At 40.1% G+C, this 18,684-nt stretch overlaps 2 protein-coding genes and 1 long non-coding RNA gene across 3 annotated transcripts; 1 reads left to right on the forward strand and 2 right to left on the reverse strand.

Annotated features, from left to right (window-relative positions):
* Positions 1-343: 343 nt before the first annotated feature.
* On the reverse strand, positions 344-8,358 carry LOC113675481 (uncharacterized). The gene is made up of 7 exons (XM_027192076.2): positions 8,135-8,358; positions 6,386-6,664; positions 4,236-5,900; positions 3,164-3,451; positions 2,314-2,541; positions 1,706-1,873; positions 344-1,045 (listed from the first exon to the last, which is right to left on the reverse strand). The coding sequence occupies exons 1-7, from the start codon at positions 8,205-8,207 to the stop codon at positions 909-911; spliced, it is 2,838 nt and encodes a 945-aa protein (XP_027047877.2). The 5' UTR covers positions 8,208-8,358; the 3' UTR covers positions 344-908.
* A 1,128-nt stretch (positions 8,359-9,486) lies between these two features.
* Positions 9,487-17,471, reverse strand: LOC113675482 (glutamate receptor ionotropic, NMDA 1). The gene is made up of 5 exons (XM_027192078.2): positions 16,274-17,471; positions 12,955-13,559; positions 11,306-12,371; positions 10,719-10,882; positions 9,487-10,018 (listed from the first exon to the last, which is right to left on the reverse strand). Exons 1-5 carry the CDS (start codon positions 16,688-16,690, stop codon positions 9,598-9,600), a joined length of 2,673 nt encoding a protein of 890 aa, XP_027047879.2. The 5' UTR covers positions 16,691-17,471; the 3' UTR covers positions 9,487-9,597.
* LOC113675483 (uncharacterized) lies at positions 10,329-13,417 on the forward strand. Its single transcript, XR_016181797.1, has 3 exons — positions 10,329-10,466; positions 11,350-11,437; positions 13,279-13,417. It is a non-coding gene; the product is annotated as an uncharacterized LOC113675483 (long non-coding RNA).
* Positions 17,472-18,684: the final 1,213 nt, after the last annotated feature.

Consider the following 18,684-nt stretch of genomic DNA (forward strand, 5'->3'; position numbering starts at 1 on the left):
TCCACGTCAAATGAGCAGGAAGGCAACAAAGTTGATTAATAAATCAGGAGCTAAAGAACAGCCAAGGCCTCTTGTGGAGTAAGGACTTGACGAGCATTTCCTTCCATGCTAGGGTACGACCTGGTTCATGTAGGAGAGAGATTCACTCGTATGGAATATTAACCCCCCCTGCCCTGCCCTGCCCTCCCCTCCCCGACCCGGCATAGCTCGCTATCAAGCTCTGCTTTTAGTTTCGTCATAATTCCAAACAAAGGCAAAGAGAATCAGAAAACAGAGAGTTTCGATTCAAAGGTTTTTGGCAGTTGTTCTTACGCAATGTACGCAATGTAGAAGCAGCGGAGACTTTCATAAAAATCCACTTTTATTTATACGGTGTACAAAATATATCCTCCCAGATAAGTGCTTTGTGCACAGACACTCCATCCGCAAAGAATGCGTGGTTTTATTTACCCGTCTAAGTATTATAGCAAAATACCGAACTTTTTAAATCTATAACCAATTGTCTGATAAATTTTAAGTATACTCCCGAAAATATTTGAACCCCTATTGATAGCATCCGGCTAATCACCATGCACAATATGCTTATAATATAACGAACAAAGTGGAAGTTAAGACAAAAATATCCAACTTGTGCGCAGCGTCAGAAAATGCAGTGGAACTTTCTTCTTACTGATTCAGATAACTTAATAAACTGCATGTGAACTACCCCCTTTTGAATCAAGAAGAGAAAAGCTATCCTGTAGATACCAATCATTTGACTCAGTTATATCCTATACTTTGCACGCAAGACGAAATATCTGTAGCTTCCATTTCTTGTTTTAATGAGATTGTGCATAAAGCAGCTTTGTGTGAATCTGAGCTATGTCAGTGGAATTCGTTCACTTCAGCAGGTCCTCGTTACTCTATCCCTAAGCAACGGCATTACAGCATCTCTGTGGACACCAACCCATACAGATTTTGGTGCAGGTAGCGGGGCATTTGGACTGGCCAGGAGAATTTGGAAGAAAGCTTCTTAATACCGGTGCTACTTTTTCGGTGCGTGGACCTAAATCAGGTTAGATTTATAAATTAGTGTTTGCTAAATAGTTTTCTCTATCTAGCAGTCATTCAGCCTTCTTCTAATCGCTTTTCATAATTTTGTTCATTATTTCCATTTCCTTGAGATAAGATTTAGGTTTTTCTTCAAAAGTATTGCAGTGGTAGTGTACGTTTAACTTCTCATAGTTAAGTTAGCAAATTAGATAGCCTTAAAAAAAATCCGTGTTGCCAGTTTTTTGCTGTGCATCGTCGTTCTATTTGTGGTTGAACGAGTAATCTTTCACTGATAAAGACCAGCGAAGTTGTCAAATGTTATATTTGGATCACTGTGTAGTTATTTGTATGATGAAACTACCAGAAATCCAAAGATTCTCGGTGTGCGTCTTTGAAAGACAATCAATCACCGTCGATACCTTGAGCTGAGTCAAGCGGTTTCTTTGCATGACAACTGCAAAATTTTAGATTACTTACTTACAAAGAAATAACTAGCAGCTAGAGCGGAGAACTAGCAATCAGATCTTGAGAGTTAGAGGATTAACTGCCGTATGACTAACATCCATTCTTTTATTGCGCTCAAGAGTTTTAAGTCACTCTTCAGTGCTTTAAGAGTATCAACGTGTCACACTTAAGCGTCATGGATGGTGTACGCGCGTCACAATTACCTTACCTGATGGTTGGCAGTAGCCCCACCGTTTCTCTTTGTCGTAGTTGGGCGTGGTGGCACACCAGGGACGATGAGTCTGCGGATCAGCTATACAGTGGTTCACTACCGCGCCGCGGAACACGAACGGAAGGGCACAGCATTTGCCACTGTACGTTTTGAGACATGTAGACACTGAAATGTGACAATGGGTGAGGTAAATACAGAGTTGTGGAGAAGGGATGGGTAGATTTAGCGTTTCGAATCCCTATCCCCCCCCCCCCCCCTTCTGCTACCCTACAGATCATCAAGCAGTGTGTTTTCTCCGGGTTCAAAAGATAAACTGCTTTGTAAATCCTGGCCGCAGAACTTTCATTTCCTATGTCAGCTTGGAAGCCTCTTGCTATTGGTTTAGATCGGTTTCTCAGTCTTATCGAATCTTTACCTTCGAAATCGGCGACATTTTTCTCTTAGAAAAATCAAATAGAGCAACTATTCTCCCACGTAACTTCTCGTGTGGAAGCCTCTCACCACCAGAGTAGGGAAAGGGGACGTGAATCCTCCTAATTACTTTACTTATCACTTATGGTATATGCCCACGTGACTGTACTTCTGCTGTATCATCGTTTACATACCTGGACAAGGTGTCTGTATACAAGTCCTACTCTCGAGACTTTGTCCCTTGCAGACCTTTCCTGGCTTACACGTGCGTGTCCTCGTCTGTAAGCTTTTTCCGCAAGTGGCTCCACAGGGCCCAAATGGGGTCCACTGGGTAAAGTTTTCGTCTCCTTTTCCAAGCACAGCCTTTTTGGCTGCTTCCATGGACGATTTGTATTCGTCGTTTTCGCGGAGGTGCTCAATTTCTGAAAAAAAAAATTAAAAAACGTTTGAATTCTTTGAAGTAATATCGGTGACCGTGAGATCTAAATCACCTCACCTCTACACGTAGCTGTTAAAAAGGTGAATTCGCCATTTAAAGGCTTGATTGCTACCGTTTTCTCCTTGCCGGTCTTCTATTCTCTTGGACAAAGAACAGCCAGTCGTTTCCTCGAGGAGTTGATCATATCTAAAGCAGCGGCCCATAAGCGAGTCTAACGTTTCAACTGCTATATTTTTGTCCTAACAAAATGTCACTGACACAACCCTTACCATTGTTTTAAACTAAACGAAGTGTTAAACTTGCCAAAATAAAATAACTTTACCTGTGGCTAAAGATCATAGTAGTATGGCATAGCATAAGAACGCGTTCTCTCAAGCTTTATGATGTAATGTTTATGCCTCCGACTGCCAGATATGAAGATATGGGGCTCGAATATTCACTGGGTAACTCAGTTTTGTTCTTTACCCCACGCTCGTGGAAAATTTGTTTAAATTATCCCTCTTAAAAATCTCAATTTTTAACTTAATTTTCCTTGAGGCCACAAGATCATTTATTTTTACCAACAGAACCTCTTCCTTCGTTGAGAAAATTCTTCTCTTGTTTACCTTTATTTGCTATCTGTCCATGGTGTGACATCACTACACTCCTGAACGGCATATCGCATCCTCCTGGCGTGACGGCGATTGCGTTATTATTGTTAAGTAACACCTCATTATCTCTGTCGTCTGAGTCACGCGCGTAGAAAATCACGTGATGATGTTTTCGTGGATGTTTGAAGATAGTCTTGAGTTTAAACGTCTCTGCAGTAATAAGGTAACCTTCTAATTTCATACTGGACACCAATGTGATTGGTCTGCGAACTTTGTTGATGAACTTAAGACTGATACACTTGTCTGAGGGAGAAGGAAAATCACTTTAATGAACAGAGCAGTATGTATTTATGCGCAACATTCCTATTTAGCCTAGACACCGAGGGAATTAGAGCACTCCTGAATTATAAACCCCTCTAAACCAACTTCATGACCAGCTCCCAGTTGGCTTGTTAGCTCAGTTGGTAGAGCGCTGCACCGGTATCGCAGAGGTCATGGGTTCAAATCCCGTACAGGCTTGAAATTTTTTTCAGGCCTTATTTTCACTACTGCCTAAGTAGTGCACATTACTGCGAGGATCACTTTCATTCACGTCTTTATCCGCAGTTCAAATATATGACTTTCATATATTCTTAACCATTTATTCATCACTTCACGGGTTTATTTAGAACCAACTTCATGACCAGCTCCCAGTTGGCTTGTTAGCTCAGTTGGTAGAGCGCTGCACCGGTATCGCAGAGGTCATGGGTTCAAATCCCGTACAGGCTTGAATTTTTTTCAGGCCTTATTTTCACTACTGCCTAAGTAGTGCACATTACTGCGAGGATCACTTTCATTCACGTTACCAATATTGTTGTTAAAGGTGGTTGAAAACAAAAAGGCATTCAGGAAAAAACAAACCACCAGAACGGTAGCGAGGTAAAATTAACTTGCACCCAAAAATGCTGAAAATACAACTCTCTTTAAAAAAACGCTGGTTCTCTTACACGCGATAATTGTGCGCGCCACCCGCTACCGAGTCCACGCAGCAGTTTGTGCATGTCACGCCGTTCAAATATCTGACCAATCTTAAACAAAGCGAACTCACCATTTTCCGAGGTTTTGTTTGGCTCGTCGTCAAGTTTGGCTCTGCTCTTCTCCTGCTGGCTGACACCGTTTTGAACGTAATTATGGAAATTGGCGCTGTTTCCCATTAAACTCTGTTTTCCAACCGAAATCAATCCTCCCCAAGTTTTCCCCGGAACACGATAGCTGTTAGGCACTCGTTGTAAACCTGGTTGATTCAACTGCTGATATGGAAACTGTACATTCGGAGCCTTAAATGCCAACGGCTTTCCCAGCGGCCTTACTGGCGAAACAAGCGGAGGTGCACCGATGAAATGAGGAGTTGCGCGCAAAATTTCTTGTGAGGGTGCTTGTTGATTGAAGTAATTCAAAGGCCTCTGAAACTGTTTCTGTTGTTGTTGTTTTAGCTGTTGTTGTTGGGGTGGTTGTTGTTGGCGAAACACAGGCCCTAATTTTGTAAACTGCTGAGCCCGGCTGTTTATTTTTTGTGATTGCTGGTTCCTATATGCACTATGGATGAAACCTAGTGCCTTCGCGGTTATCTTTGCTAGCTGATCAGGCAGGGTATTTGGGGTTGTTTTATCGTCATTTGGAAACTCGAAATTCAAGGTAAACTGTTGTTTTCCATACGGGTTAAGTTGATTTGCAGCTTGCTTTGGCGCGAACGATTGCAGTTGCCCCGTTGGATTTTTGTTAAGTGTGAGTGCATTCCCTTTAATCAGCGGATTTATTTTTGGTTGAGCAAACGGTACCTTTTTCCCTGAGGTCTCTTTGTTTAGTATGATAGCACTCCCTTGCAGCTGCAGATTTGCTTTCGTTTGTGCGAAAGATTGAATCTTTCCAGATTGATTTTTATTTACTGTGACGGTGTTCCCTCTGACCAGCGGATTTATTTTTGCTGTTATTGAAGAGGAACCTTTGCCAAGACCGTTATTAAGGGTTGGATTGCTCTTTAATTTGTTCGTGGTTGAAGCTTCAAGTTTGTTCTGGTCATTTCCTGAGAGCCCATTTCCAGTGTCTGTGACGACAATTTCCTGTTTGTCCTTTTGCAAATCCATTTGCGGCTTTTGTGTGCCATTCGTGACCTGCAATTCAAGAGTGACATCTGCACTTTTCAAGCCATGCAAGAGTCCTGTTTCGTTCGCTTGCTTTGTAGAATTCACAGTATCCGAGTCATCGTCAAATGTCAGCTCAAAGCTTCCGTTTTTATCAGCAGTTACGTTGGACGACAATTTTAAAGGTGCGTCGTTATTTTTACCAGAATTTGTCTTGTTTGAAAGCTGACCGTTGTCAGTTTTATTAATTTTACTGCCCATTAACGAAACTTTTTTGGCAAGAGAGCCTCCACTTTCATTCTTGGGAGTGTCTTTCCCTAAATTCTCCACAGAATCATCGTTTGAAATGATACCAGAAACGTTTCGAACATTTGCTCTCGCCTCTGCGCTTTCTTTCTTGGTTGGGGAGAGTTTTAACCTTTCCTTTAGATCCTTTTTTGTCGGTTTTTGAGCTACTGCCATGTAAAGACAGCTCAAAAGAAATTCGTGGCTTCCGATGTCAACGTTCTTGGCGACCAGACCAAATTTACTGCTGGTGTCATGACACATAAACCACCCAGGGTGGTTAAACAGTTCATAAGCAGCCGCGCCTTTGGTTTGAGTTTTTCTTTCGATAAACGTCGCGTCTTTCTCTGAAGATTGAATAACATAAATCAGCCATTTGTTAAAAGTACTGTATTTTATTTCTTTTCTTGAATGAGAAAAGGATGAAGGAGGGAATGAACCTCTCCTCTTGATGTGAGATGTTACAGGGCGAGGGGTATGGAAGTTAAGCATTTTGTCCCATGATGTTGTTTGGAAGTTATGTACCTTGGCAAGGACTTGGGAAATCCATGGAAATTGCACCATAAGAATAAGGCGAGAGATGAAAATATGTCTGACTTTCTTGGAAAAGTCTACCTGAGAAAACGGGGTAAGTTTCTGAACAAAATTGCGATACTACGTCGTTGGGAGATATTACAAGACAATTTGTTGACTTGTTAACTCAAGATGTTGGAGCGGTAGCCCTTTGTTAGAGCAAATGGAAAGTAAAACAAGTTCTTGCGGATGGAACTGAGCTTTGCATGAAGGCTCTTTCAACTGGGATTATCCGCTAAGAACATTTACTTCACCTTACCAAACACTCCAGTGGGCTTATTTCTTTCCAAATGAAACTTGTAATTCTTGTAGCGAAGGTAATGTCCCGGATTAGCTGCCGACTCTAACGACACACTTCCGGGAACGTGCTCGAACCCAGGTCTATGGAAACGGAACGAGTCGGCTCTATTGCCGAGGAAGGCGGACCTCTGATTCGCCATGATTCCTTTACCAGCTTCCTGGGGCACTGGGCCAATCCCGGCGTCATTTTGTTGATTGGAGGGTGGGAACAACTTTACCACTGTGAAATTTCTGCTGGCTGAAGAAATTATTTAAAGTAACTGAGCGAGTAACAGCAGTTCCACCATAATATAACCTGCATAATAGACGGTACGTTTAGCTTTAAGAAGGAGAGCAGACGCATTGTGGGGAGATCAGCGTGAATCGCGAGTCACGTGTAAGAAGTGGAACGAGATTCGACTCTCGCGCACGTTACACGCTCGTTTCGCGTTGGTTCCCGAAGCCCTAAAAGCGCATAATAAAACGACCGTTCTGCGAGCTACCTCTCTATCAATGAAAATTTTTTAGTTAATGTAATATTTGCCCTTTTTACCAAAGTGGCAGCCGAAGGTCAAAACTCCCAAGTCTCATGTATCACAGGAAATTTTTACTAACACCAAACTTAACACCCTTTGTATGGTAATCTACTCACAGATTGTCAATTAGTCATATGTGGTTTCAGCCGCGAAAAGCGAATGCTTACTGAATCTGATACAAAATGGTTTGGGAGGGGATGCATCTGTCCATTATCCTTTAGTCATGACAACTTAAATTAGAACGATTTCAGATAATCCTTTCGCCATTTCTTGAGTTGTAATAACTTGAAATTTTCATAAGTTGCCTTTTGGCACCATGATCTCTCTCTTTAAGAGGATCATAGATACTTAAAGATGAATTTTAGATTTCGTTCACCATTTAATGATCAATTGACAGTGCTTTTCATTTTTCAACAAGAACCAGACGCTCACATGAATGGTATCAAATATTCATCCTCTTTTCCATCCTTTGTTTTGTAAGGCGTGTTTATTAACGCCTCTGATGTGACATGATCCCTGACATTTATAAACAAACATATTTCCTAAGTTTAGAAAAGAAAGTTCCATGCTTTCTTGACAAAAAATGAAGAGGTGGATAACTTGAGTATTCTTTGTAACATTATATATCCTGAGCGCATTCACGGTTAACGGGCGAAGATTGAAGTGTTCAGTTGGAAACTGGTTTTAAATCCTCAATTTTTTCTTTTTTCATAAAAATAGTATTTTGAAAATTTTGTTTTCAAAGTAGAATTCGCAAATAGCGAGATACAGAGATACCTCTTTGAATTGTTCTAAGCGATTACGAATCGAAACCAGCGAGGGAATTTGTGCGCTCACCGTACTGTTCCATAATCTCAAACCCAATGAGCTTATGAATTTGTTTGCATTCAACACTCGATGACTTGCGACATATGAACCCTGGTTTCGTATTAAAATTTGTTTATTTAAGTTTACCCGCGCATTAAGAATGAAAAACAAAACATCATCCGTCTTAGTTCGATATTGTCTGGTTTGAACAGTTTGGAGTGGTTTCAAAATTCAAGTAGTCGTTGCCGGACAAAATGATTTCATCGTAAGCGGGCCGCTCCATCACAATTTCGGAATCAATTCCTGGGATAATTCGTTAAATCTTTTTAGAGGGAAGTTGAATATTTTTATCGTTAAAACCACGGAACAAGTCCACGTTTCCTTACCTGGTAAGGCGATCACCGTGAGCTGGTAAACAAGTACTAAACACAAGGAGAAGTGAACCCGCAGATAAACCATTTTCTTAAATTCCGCGTTTCGTGTCTTCAAAAGTTCTTCACTACAAATGTATTTTCGTGATTCGCGAAAAAATCATCTCTTGCCGCGCGCACCTCCGTCAATAGGGGCGAACTCTGATTCCAAAATCGAAATTTGTGTTGCGTTCTAAACTACCTGTTAAATTTAAATGAAAGGTCAAGGTTTTTTTCTTAACCTGACGCGATTCGAACGGGTGAACAAACAATGACTTTTCTACCTGTTGCTTAGGTTTGCAAATTGCGCATTAGGCGTGGAGCATCAAGGAAATGCTTTTTTTTTAGTATTTTTGTATATCATAACTTAGTTACTGCCTTTTGCTATTGAAGTAAACTTGAACTTTTGTGTGGCTTAAGGTGCCTCCTTGACTTCGAGGAAAGCATTATGAAGGCAATTTTGAACTTTGAATTCAATCAATCGCAAGTGAGAAAATCTCAGGGTAAAAAAAAAAAAAAATAGAATGATCGTTAATTTTCTTAACAGGGTGTTAATTATATATGCTCGATGAATATTTGCAACTGTATCTTAACTCAATTAATTAAGCGAGACCTTTTCTTTTACGACCCTGTACCCATTGGTGGCGAACACGGTATATGAACAAATGCACTGGTTGATTACAATTACACCATTCAGGTTTTCTCAAGGCATCTCTTTGACATCTTAAAAAGATGGGACACATTTTAACAAGTATCCTTGGAAGCACTCTCATCTAACCACCTCTAATTTGTGAATTAATTTAAAAAAATGAGACAACAAAGGAACTCATCGCTAACCAACATCGATTTTTAAAATAATGAGCTCGAGCTCGGTCGATGTGTGGATCGTTCGGTTAGATCAGTCGGTTGGTGGTCGTGCGTTCGGAGAGGCGGTCGGTCGGTCGGTCGGTCGGTCGGTCGGTCGGTCGGTCGGTCGGTCGGTCGTGGGATCGGTCCCTCTTTCGTTCCGTTGGTCGTCGGTTGGTCGGTTGGCCGGTCGATCGGTTGGTCGGTTGACCGGTCGATCGGTTGATTTAAAGTTCGACTTTTCTTTCGTTCGGATTACAGTGACAGTTACCAACCAAAGTTTTTTTCAAGGGGACTCACTTTCGTCGGCCAATTTAGATATTCACATTTACGTCCGGGCACAGTTCCGTTTTTAATGAGAATCTCGAAAACTGAGTGCTCTAACTTTGAGCTCCGCAATAACAGAGGTTATACAAACAAAGCTTTTAGGTTAGAGCTTCCAATCAAGACCAGCTTTGATTCCATACAAATTATCCTTAAAATTTGAAAATATAATTTTTTATTATTTCTTTATCTATACAAATTAAGGCCTACCCGTAAAAAAACGATAGCATTAATTTCATAATTTAATTATTTAGAATACGAGTCATCGACTAACTGTCGGGTAGTGCCAGAACATTTTGTGTTATTCCATTCTGTTGTGGACTAAAGCTGCTCCTAGTTCTACTTATTTTGCGATAAACGACAATTTCGGCCAACATGAGGAGAAAGCATCCACAACAAATCATAGCAGTGTTGAAAAAGAATCCTCCAAACTCGCCAAGACCCATCGGACGGGCGACCACAGTTTGCTGCGAAACTTTGCATCGAGACGTCGTCCATTTCTGAAATATTTGCGGTATTGTGTCATGCGCGTTGAGTTTGTGAATCGCGCGGGAAATTTGATGAGTCCACGAAGAGTTCCTCTGCAATGCGAAGGCGAGGCCAGATAATCCAAAAGGTACACCGTTCTCTTTGATCTCACAATTCGGATCGTCTTCAGCGCCTGTTTCGGATATGAAGACTGTCAGTTCTCTGAAAGAAGAAAAAGTCATGTCATTGATATCTTTCTCTAGATTTGAATAAAAATGTTCGACAGCTTTTTAGATTGTGTCGAACAAATTAGCTCTGACCTTTCCGTGAAGATTCGAAACAGTGGTAGTTTTGCAGTCGAATGCTCTACCAACTGGGCTATAGAGAAGTTTTTCGCAAGAAGGTCATAAATTGTACCGTGCTGAAAATTCATGATCTTTCTTCTCGTATGTTTACTTTTGAATGCGCGCTTTATTTTTTAGGTCAGGTGTTTCCCCTGAAACCTCGTTGCTTGTTTCTGCAGCAAACCAAAGTAACAATCAAGTTAATTTTTTTATTTTCTTTCTTTTACTTCTCATAGACAATAAAGCCAGCTTGGTAGAGACATCAGTTGATGACAATGACTCCATCGTAAAGGCGCTGGTTACATGAAAAGTTGCTTGCACAACCGGTATTTAATTGCTTTAGCTTAAACCATTTCTTCTAATCCTTCCCAGGTTTGGAAGACCTTTGTAGTGATAGAGAAATCAAAGGCAAAACTCACACAGAAATTCTAAGCGTTCGCACCAAATCCAAATCTAAATTTAGATTGGTACAGGTACTAAACCTCCTTAATATGGTGTGCGTGCGCAGGGAGACGGTCAGGAATTAACCCTCAGAAATTACCATCTACAAGGCCACAAAGTTTGTTTGGAGCACTCACCCTGATCGGAGTTTTTTCATTCCATCGGAGAACGTTTCCACGTTGTGGTCTTTCATGTTTTCATAGATCTTTCTCAACCTGGCACTCCGACTTTTCTTAAAGAAGTCCTCTGTACTTGTGTCTTTGATTGTTGCAAATACGAACCCTGTCGGAGGATCTACCAACTGTGCAAAGTGAAAAGGCGAATATAAAAGATAAAAACTGTATTGTAAAAGCTTACGGCCACCTAAAAACTCAGCCGGGTTCTTACCTGTTGCTTAAGGCGGGCATTTCAAGAGTCATGGATGGAGAGCTACTACTCCGATCCTTCTTAGGCACCACATGGGAACCCCGAGATAATTTCCTATTACGCTTTTAATTAATAGCCACTCCGCAGAAAGCGATTGTGTAGAAAAAACAACTGTCATTTGGATTCAGCTCCAATGAAAGAGTGGAAGGGACTGGCATAAATTTGTAGTTAGCTCGTTCTACGTTGGCACCTAAGTGACGTCTTGTTTCATTTTATAGATAATTATTTTTTTTTACTAAGAGATCCAATGCCTTGTACCGTAGAATCCTTTCCCTCCGCTTACATCTTATTCACTAACCTTTTCGTCTGCGATGCCTGACACAATATTTGTTTCCTCCACAGTGATAAGAGAAGCCAGCAAATTGGCGGTGTACGAGCTGACAAGAACGAGGGCTGCAAGGTTTGCCACCACCATCACGCTCGGAACTGCGTAAGTTTTGGCCTGAATTTTGGTGAGGGGTACATGAAAAATATTCCCATAAACGTACGCTATGAATTCGAAGGGTAAAAGATAAGCGCTCTTATGATTCCTATAGTAATATAATTTTTCAAAGACCCAACTCGTAACTGCAACCGCAAAGAATGCAATCAAACACATAAGCCACAGTTCCGTACTGAAGGATTTCAACAATCTCATATCACTTATGATTTGTGCAAAAGTTTTGTTATTCGCTTCAAACCGCCTCACAAAGAACATGAGCGCCGTGTCGGTGTACGGAGTCGTAAAGCCGACGTACTTCGAACGTTCTTCGGTAATTGTAATAACACCGAGAGCAAGATCGGCGGTCCCTCGGTAAACGTCCCCGATCATTCCGTTCATTTGTTTTGTGGTCGGATCCAACGATCCATATTTTCCATCCTTGACTAAGTAAAGGTCGAATGAAAAGTCTTCGATTTCTTGAATCTTGATTAAAATGTCGATCATAACACCATAGCAGCATTGAATTCTTGAGGGTCCTTTGCTGCGTTTCCAGAAGCCTTCATTCTCCGGAAAGGAAGAAGTGTCATTATCCTCAAGAAATTCTCTACAAGGAACCGTGTTCACCGGACAACTCGTGCCCAGTCTACTGCTGTAATCCACGTCATGGATCGCTGTAAAAGGCGCTTGTTTAATAGTAACTATTCTCAAGTGGCGCGGCTTAGGAAGGTCCCTCGGTAGAAAGGCCTCAAAATTATGGGGGCTATTGTGGAGGGTCATTTCTGGACAGGCAAATCCTAACACGTGCCAATTTTGTTCCACGTCCTGTTGTAAATCGTGTGATCGCAACGCCTTTATTATGGTGAATTTGAAGGAAGTACGTTCGCCATTGTTACCGAATTGAACAAATCCCGTCTGGCCAGGAAAACTATGACGCATCATCTCCCTGTAAATTATATGTATAGAGCGTTATTGTGGGCATAAAATATTGTTCGGTTGAGTGTCTAAAGTTATCCTGAAATTCGACTCCCTAATTTAACGCGCCTTATGCCGAGATGCCTTAAGAAACACGCACCACCCAACCCGCCGATACTTGATCCCCCGCGTTTTTCAGCGCTTGAAGCCAGTTTCGTATATTTACTTCGAGCTCTGATTGGCTCGTTGTGATATTACCTTTATTTTGATTAGTTGTTTTGATCAATTTAGGCTTGCATTCGCTGCACTCAGGCGAAAAAAAAAGGACTCAGTGGTGGTATTACTTTCCGCTGGAGTCAGATTTTGGTTTGCAATCCCAGCAGGGTTCGAGTTGTTTAATCATGAATATAACTACTCCTCCCTGGCTGGCAACGCTTGCTTGTTAAGGAAAGGGTTGATGTAGATACACGTTGCTCCATTACAGAGCAAAACTCTTATTATCAGGGTAACATGTACTGAGCCTCTTGTCCTGAATATTTGTTCTTTACGATAATTGTGATTTAGAATTTCAGGTCTTTTAACACAGTGAATTTATTACAAATGTAGATCGTTACCTGTAGAGCTGTCTTTTAAAAGTGGTAAAAAGCCTTCCCTGTAAACACTCCAGTCTATTACAGCGTGTCAACCAATCCAGGGAGCTCTTCAATCCCAACACAAATAACTCTACCGAGTCCTGGAGCAGCCTTTTATAAAGCGACACCATACTTGTATTCTCGGTTCTTTGAAATATTTGTACGCCAAACGAACCCTCAGGAAAAGCATTAGCATTGATAGTAACAGCTTTGTCAGTGAAGATCCAATATACGTCACCTCTTAAAAGTTTTAAACTAAGTTTGTTGGCAAGAGATATTATAGCAGTACTCTCATTTTCCTGACAGTGAACAACAATTAAACGCACACCGCTGCTACTTATGGCTGCCAAACCCGAGCCAAGGTCCTCCAATAAGCTGTTTTCACGGAGGATAATACATCTGGGAGCAGCGGCCTGATGACCAATGTTCGTTGTGTATTGCAAGAGATAAGAAAGCAGCGCGTCGTCACGTGATTTTTCTGTGGTGACGCAAACAAATCGACTGTCCTCAAATTCTAGCATCAGGTCTATTAAGACGCGGGCTTGGAGAGCATCTGATGGAAGCATTGACAGATACCACGAGCTTTCCTGGAAAGTTACAAAACGTTCAGTAGGGTTTTTTTTAGTTTATTACCTAAATATCGGGAGGGTGGCCGTCTTACTTACGGGAGGTTGAAATAAGCGCCTTTTCAGTGCTTAAAAGGAAATAGCCCCTGCTATAGTGTGCAGGTGACAAAATCAGAGAAATTATTTGTCATTCAATAATAACACCTCCCACTTAGGGCTCAACACTCTATCACTCCCCCACCCCACCTCCCCCCTCCCCCATACACACACTCATTGAAATTCTAGTTCCTGTTGAGAGGTAAACGCAAAAAGACCCTAAAAGGACTTAATTCTTTTTTTTTTTTATTTTAATTTTTTGCGCATAATTTTCAGGAAACAGAGACTACCCGGTTAGAACAAGAGCATTATTTAATTTTCTCACATTTACGCGTGTGATGCCCCTTCGGCGGGTGCTCATTCGATAATGGCAGCTTGTTCTTTATGGCCAGGCCGCGCTAAATATACAATCTTTTTTTAGTCGTATATAAGTGCAGTGGCCTACAAATTTCCTCTTTTTTGGATGGAGTACTGAATCTATATGTGCAAAATACATACGCACCGTTTCTCAGTGCAGAAAGAAAACTAAATGATTAAAATGAAAATTACATTTGATAATTTCCTTCAGAGTCCAAACTTTTATCATCGTAACCAAACGGTAACAAATATCTCTAACATGATTGGTTATCATAAGTCTGATTAGAGCACTAATCATGGGAAATCCATATCTTGCAGCACTTCAGTATTCTTTCCTTTGATTCAAGTAGGTAGCCATAATTCTTAGACAAAAGATATTGCATATCACTTTAATCTAAAATCATTGTAAACTACAATACATCTACAAAGGCTGTTGCAGCGTTACTTTGAAAAGAGTGCAGGGAACCCTTTTTGATATCAAATAAAGTTCATTTTTGGGCGGTATCTTTCAATTCACTAGAAACTCGTTTTTTTAAATTTCTTGCTCGTTAACAGCTGGTTAAGTTTAAAAAGGCATTCTCTATCCAAAATCACGCAAACAATTTCGAAACTTTACGCGATATTGGACAATCTTTGTATGGCGTCCAAATTTTGCCATACATCTGTACTCAAATCATTTTCAACGACCATTCACAGTGGGAGTAGTTATTTGGGTTATTTTATGATAAGCTATCCTGTCAGATGGTGAATATTAGTTGTCATTTTATGTAGGATCCATTACGATTATCTGACGAAAATCTTCGTTTAAAAGATGAAAAGATTTTGAAATTCGAAATAGATTAAAAAGAGAGTGGCCTGCCGATTCAACACATTTTAAGGCAAAAGCGAACTTTTTTGTGATAGTTTGTCCCAGAAAGTACTCGAAAAAATGGGGTTTTGTCGTTCTAGGGAGTGATTTTGTTATGGCTGAGCGAAAGTAATTTCCCGCTGATTGTCCTGAACAAAATAGTGAGTGGTAAAGCGAATTATAAAAGCAGTACTTAAGTCAGTTTTATCTTATGAATGATTACGTCTTGAAGTTCGATTAAATATTTACAACTCTTCGGTCAAAAAGGCGTTTGTGAAGCCTGAGGCAAGTAGCACAAAATTACGGTCTTACTCCGGCGTAAAAGCTGATTTTATATCTTATCCCTGCTCAGGACGTATCCTTCCTTTTCGAATGTGGTTTGGATTCCCGTCTAAACGCGATAGCAGGGCATTCTGCTAAGTTTTGCCTTTTCAGTACAGTTTTTTTAAATTATTAAACGGGTAAAAAGTTGCGAAACACGGAGATAAAAACGCCGAAAATGGTTCACCGAATAAATTGCATCTACATGAGTAAAGCTTGTTACCATCATGTGTTTCTAATGGGTGTCTAGCGAAATTATTGTTTCATTGCTTGCAAACAGTATATTGATGCCTCTGTTGAAGGTTTTGTGCTTGAAGGATTTGGGATAATTTATCATGTTTGCAAGGCAGAATGATGAAAAATTGCCGTCAAGTACCTTCATGTATTATTAGCAGATTCTTTTGTCAAATTCAGCTTTAGATGACGTAATATTTTAAAGCAGCTTTATTCCTCTATTTAAAGTCCAGTCGTTAATGTGTTCCAATGTCATTTATTGCTGGTTGTTTGCATTAGTGAATGTTTTCTTGAGAAACGCATCCGTTTTAATTTGTGTTGTTTATTTACGTCCTATTTATTCCATCCGACTTAAATGCAAATTTCCGAAACTCTCTCAGGTATGCCACATAAACTTACTTGCTGTTTCGCCGTGGGAGACTTAAAAACATCAATTCATTTTTTTTTAGGCCAGTTTGTGAAAGCTGTAGCGAGAAATGTCTCGAAATCATTATAAAACGCGTGAAAACAGGAATCCACTTCAAATTTCTCCTTGAAAAAAATTAGGCTTGGTTGAAGCAAGCTTTAATCCTGATTAAAATTAATTTAAACTATAACTGTAATTTGAATTTGTTTGTTGTAATGAGGAATTTTGAAAAGTCGTTTAATTGGTAGAAAAAAAAATTAAATGGCATATCGTAACTGAAGCGTCTCTTATTGAGATCTGGACAAACTGGCCTTCGAATAGAACTTTGGTTTAACGAATCATCCAAGCATTACTAACGGCTTCTTCCTGGGCCCCGCCAAATATTGATAGGGGGGATTATTGTCATTTAGGTGCCTATAATTTGAAAGAGAACGTGAAAACAAAATATGTTTTGTGCAACTGTTTACTTCTTACCTGATAGGTCTTGTAGAATTCTTCTGTTAAACTTTGAAGCCCAATTATCGGAATATCACTCTTACTCAGTACGTCCACAAGTACATAATTTTTCTTTGGCGGTAGAAAGCTTATCACGACACTAGCATTGTGTTCGATTATGTGCTCTAGAATTTTTCGCCACAGTGAATACGGTGTTTCTTTTTGCTTCCACTCTATTGCCTTTCCTTCCAAACTCAGAACAGACGAGACATCTTTGTAGCGCTGAAGTATCTGCTCACAAGTCGAATTCAGATCGTATCGTTGAATTTCCTCGGAGATAAAGACGAGCTTCACAACTGGTTGAATTAAAGGAGTCGAAGTCGCGTCAATACTACCACACCGACATTGAAGAAGCAAAATTGATATTATGTAAGTCTTGCACAAATTCTGAAACATCGTCAATATAATGCTGCTAAATCATCAGATGAGAGGTACAAAGCCAAAAAGTTAACTGATTGGCGCGAGAATTCGCCGTATCTCATCTTAAATTCCATTTCCAACTGATAACATACGTAGCGTACATCTTTTGTTTTTAACCGAATGAAATTCCGGCCTTCTCCAGCCAGATAGAGAATCTTGACGAAGGCTTTACTCTAGGTTTTTTAACGTAAGAGCAGATGGACAAACCGTGAAATCAATGTGTATTTAGAGTAAATCCATATGCACATATCGTAGTATTTGTCTTTCGAACAGGTGAACTGTTTCTACATTAAATTCATGGCCTTTTCTGTTCGATTTAAACTACAATTAAAAGGCTTCGAAGCGCCGCCCTCAGAGTTAACACTTCTCACAATATCTCCTCAGCGATTGGCGTTTCTGGCGAGACACACTGTACGTTGATGTGGCGATCGCAATGCTATCCTCGAAGAATGTGACCTAATTATCTGTTTTAACGCTCCTCATTTCTTTCAGCCGTGCTGCCTCTTATTATGAAGTTGCTTTTTCGGGCTATGTTTTCAATTTGGCTCAATTACCTGAGAAAACCACATACACTGCAACGGTGTATATACAGGCTAACAAATAACAAATACCCGGCTAAAAAACGGAAATGATCGGAGTAATAAGCATCCCCTTCGTTTTTGCGAAACTCTACGCTTTACGGCAATCACTACAGTAATTAATTTATGCGCATACTTCTTTTCCGAACTGTAAAACACTTAACATGTTACTTTATTTTGAGAAAAATTAATTTGAATTCCAGTTTGAGCTCGTTTATGAACGCAGCTTGATAAACCCACTAAATTGTAAACATATAAAAAGTGGTGCGCGTTTCAGCGAAGTGTAATCTAGATCTGATTTCTTGAGATTCCTTGTTTGGAGGACTTAAAAGAAAATCTCCTATTTTTCACTGAATTTTTTATTTCCTTCAGCTCGCAAACTGTCAAATTAATACACGTTTGATTAACCTTCGCTTTAGTTTTTATTATTCATCCGACGCTATATAAATTATTTATAGTGATAAAGACAGTAAATTAACACTGGTTTCATAAGAAACAATTCTGCGACGAATATTCTGGATCATTTCTGAGTTGTTTTCCGCTTTTTATCGGCATCCAATCACTAACTAGTGCGGTCACTCCGTAAAAGCGAGGTTATTCCGTTGCTAGGGAGACGCTTTGCTGCCTGGCAACATCTGAGCCTTAACCACTCAGTGCTCATCAAAAACTGGTGGCACCATTTGCAATCTCCCATTTATTATCTTCGCCATCCCTTATGATTCTTGTTCATATTCTAATAACCTGTCTGATGATGTTCTCCTAAAAGCAAGTGAAAGATTTCTTTCTGTAATTCTCATTACCTTTTTCTCTATTATTACAGTTCCTTGCACGCTATCAAAAGCCCCCTATGCTGACAATTGCCCCCAGAAGAACCACGCATGGGTGTAGAATGAGATTTCTACAAAAAGAGTAGAGAAAATTAGGGAGAGAACAGAAAGAGATGAAGGAAAAAGGCTTTAAATAAAGGAAACTGGAGCGACGAACAGCGGAATTGAGATATTTGTTTTTGTACCCTGGCCAAACGTTTTTTTTTTGTTTTTTTTTTTCTTCGTCATTTTTTTGTTTGTTGGTTTTTTTTTTTCACTTTACGTTATATGTGAGAAATAGTATAAGAGGGGAAATTCTTCTCTTCTTTCCGAATGATGGCTTTCTACGGTGTGAAAAGGTCGATTTTACAAAAAGCTCAGCCCAAATGAATGTACTTTCCCTCCAAGAAAGAAATAATAAAAATGTCCAATTCATTTCAAAGTATCGGCGCGTTCTTTCTCAGGGTATTTAGAATTTCGAATAATCTTCCGATTTCTGATAGCCTTTTTTTTACCACTGTTAATTTCCATCCTTGGGACCATTGTTTCTACATGGCATGGGCTATAAGGCTGGTCATAAGAAACC

This window comes from Pocillopora damicornis, chromosome 12 (genome assembly GCF_964200805.1).
Source record: "Pocillopora damicornis chromosome 12, jaPocDami1.2, whole genome shotgun sequence".
Classification (NCBI taxonomy): Eukaryota; Metazoa; Cnidaria; class Anthozoa; order Scleractinia; family Pocilloporidae; genus Pocillopora; species Pocillopora damicornis.